Source organism: Mus pahari, chromosome 18 (genome assembly GCF_900095145.1).
Source record: "Mus pahari chromosome 18, PAHARI_EIJ_v1.1, whole genome shotgun sequence".
In the NCBI taxonomy this organism is placed as follows: Eukaryota; Metazoa; Chordata; class Mammalia; order Rodentia; family Muridae; genus Mus; species Mus pahari.
The window spans coordinates 22,986,024-22,989,248 of record NC_034607.1 but is presented as its reverse complement, the minus strand read 5'-3'; the positions used below and the strand labels follow the sequence as shown (position 1 = coordinate 22,989,248).

The 3,225-nt window shown below is 38.9% G+C and overlaps 1 protein-coding gene across 2 annotated transcripts in view; it reads left to right on the top strand.

Moving 5' to 3' along the window:
- LOC110335514 (zinc finger protein OZF-like) overlaps nt 1–2,591 on the top strand; it is a 12,377-nt gene extending 9,786 nt beyond the window's left edge. For both annotated transcript variants that reach the window (XM_029531505.1, XM_021217674.2), the window contains exon 4: nt 718–2,591. In XM_029531505.1, the coding sequence (XP_029387365.1) occupies nt 718–2,152 (1,435 nt within the window). In that variant the 3' untranslated portion in view covers nt 2,153–2,591. The remainder of the gene's footprint in view (nt 1–717) is intronic.
- Nucleotides 2,592–3,225: the final 634 nt, after the last annotated feature.

The window sequence follows — 3,225 nt, the reverse complement described above, 5'->3', positions numbered from 1 at the left end:
ACACATACACAGACACACACACAGAGACATACACACACACAGACACACACAGACACACACACACACACACAGACACAGACAGACAGACAGACAGACAGACACACACACACACACACACACACACACACACACACACACAGTCTTTTATTTTAATGTGCCTTAAACAGCTCAACGGCTGGGCTACTCCCAAACTTCCATGTTGCTAATGCTTCCCCTCCAATCCTCCTGAGTTATTACTTACTGAAATCTATATTCCATCTTTGCTACCCCAGACACAGGCCTACAGCCCTCCTGGGCTCAAATTACCAACTCTTACATGTTGGCAGTCTCTCTGTCTCTCTGTCCTACACTTCTCAGACCTGGACCTTTTCCTTCCCCAGCATGGCACCCTTTTCATTCTCTTGTGTGTTTTTTTTTTGGGGGGGGAGGGGGACTAGGAAACCTAAAGTACTGCCTCTGTTTCTCTGCCTAGCCATTGGCCACAGGCAACTTTATTTACCAAACAAAGCCAACTAGGGGCAGGGACCCTCAGTGTCCTACATGCAGATGTGCAAATTCCTGTGTAATTTTGGTAAACCAATGAATATAAGCAATAAACCAAATTCCAACAGTGTTGTGATAGAGAAATTTGAATCCCTAAATACATGTCTCTGAGGAACAAAAGGTTAAAGTGTATGAATATGCACATCTTTTATTTTTTTATTCTTCCTTTAATAGGGATTGTTCCTCTGGACATAGAAAGAAGCAGTGTACCGATCTCTTTCCTAGAACAATTAGGAGGAGATATGTAGTCATCCCCTTTGTGAGAAGAGGAGGTGAATGTGATACAAGGTTACAAGTACTTGGTTTTCCAGCTTCAGTGGGAATACATCAGAATACTGACATTGGAGAAAAGCCCTGTGAGCACAAGGAAAGTGGAAAATCTTCTGTCTGTCCTGGTTCACTTTGCACATGTAGTGTGACTCACACTATAGGAAAATGTTATGAATGCAACCAGTGTGGTAAAGCTCTGAGTTCTCTTCAGAGATGTGATCAAACTCATATGGGCAAAGGAAGTGATAAATGTGAGCCAAGTAGTAAATGCTCAACCCATCCCAGGTATCTTCAAATACAGAAGACAGCCTATAATGAAGAGGACCTCTATGAGAGGAATCAATATGGTAAATCCTCTTTACAGCTACACCAAAGAACTCATTTGGAAATGAAATACTCTGAATGTAATCAAGGAGATAAATCCTTTGCATTTCACAGTCATCATCAAGTAGGTAAAACTAATACTACAGAAAAAAATTATGAATATAACCAATGGGGTAAAGCTTTTTCATATCCCAGTTATCTTCAAGTTCATGAAAGAATTCATACTGGAAAGAATCCCTATGAATGCAATCAATGTGGGAAAGCCTTTGCATATAAAAGTCATTTTCACAAGCATGAAAGAACTCATACTGGAGAGAAACCCTATAAATGTAATCGATGTGGTAAAGCCTTTTCATCTAACAGTAATCTTCAAAGGCATGAAAGAATTCATACTGGAGAAAAACCATATGAATGTAATCAGTGTGGTAAAGCCTTTGCATATCGCAATAGTCTTCACATTCATGAAAGAAATCATACTGGAGAGAAACCTTATAAATGTTATCAGTGTGGTAAAAACTTTGCAAGTAATAGCAATCTTCAAATACACAGAAGAGTTCATACTGGAGAAAAACCCTATAAATGTTATGAATGTGGTAAACATTTTTCATGTAACAGTCATCTTCAAATGCATGAAAGAATCCATACTGGAGAGAAACCCTATAAATGTAATCAATGTGGGAAAACCTTTGCATATAGTAGTAGTTTTCACATGCATGAAAGAACTCATACTGGTGAGAAGCCTTATGAATGTAATCAGTGTGGTAAAGCCTTTGCATATTGCTGCCATCTTCAAAGGCATGAAAGGTGTCATACTGGAGAGAAACCCTATGAATGTAATCAGTGTGGTAAAGCCTTTGCATATCTCAGTAGTCTTCACAAGCATGAAAGAAATCATACTGGAGAGAAACTCTTTGAATGTAATCAATGTGGAAAAGCCTTTGCATGTCTCAGTACTCTTCAAGAGCATGAAGGAATTCATACTGACAAAAAAATCCCCAAGGAAACTAATAAATGAGGAATAGTCTTGGGTACCACACTAATTTTCTCCATTGAGCTCTCTCACTAGTGTTTCAGAATAGTAGAACCATTCCATCATTAATATATTGTCTCCTTTTCAAATTGTAGACATATTGTCATCTAAAAATACATGAACACAGGCCAATTTGAATAATCTACTTTCAATTCAAAATGATATTTATGCTGTCATTTATATCTTTTGTATTTTATTAATTTATTCTGAGGCCTAAAACTTGTTCTTACCACTTTCTCAGAAACAAAAACTCTAACAGGTAATAAAGATGGTTGCTGCTAAGTGTCATTCTCTTGGATAGCTGTATTACTCATTCAGGTTTTTCTCCGAATACTACACTTGGACACTCTATGCACACTCTCACACCAGTACATAATTATTGTTGAAACTGTAATAAAGGCCAATGAGTTTACTCACCAGTTTAGCGCACTTACTGCCCATCTTTACTATCTCAGTTTGTTAGCTAGTAGTTATGTAGAGGAAGTAGACAATAGACACCTGTCATTGTCCTCTTACTGGCACATGTACAGCATAGCATAGGTACATGCACACAGTTAAAACGAGAGTTTTAAAGAGATGCAAGTAGCAAGTTAAAAAATATTAAGAACACAGGACATGATTTGTAATTAATACATTATAAAATTCCTAGAAATATTATTGTTCAGTACAATGAGGGTTCCTGTTTATTACATTATCCTTTCATTCTCTGATTCAAAGATAGGTCGTTTTAAAAACATCTCAGCTGGGTGGAGTGGTGTACACATGCAATCCCAGTACTTGGGAGACAGGCAGGCGGATCTCTCTCTCTCTCTCTTTTTTTTTCCGAGACAGGGTTTCTCTGTATAGCCCTGGCTGTCCTGGAACTCACTTTGTAGACCAGGCTGACTTCGAACTCAGAAATCCGCCTGCCTCTGCCTCCCGAGTGCTGGGATTAAAGGTGTGCACCACCACGCCCGGCGGTGGATCTCTTTTTGAGTTAAGGCCTGACAAGTCCACAGAGTGAGTTTCAGGGTGGCCATAGCTATGTAGATAGATCCTGTTTCCCTCCTCTACCCCAA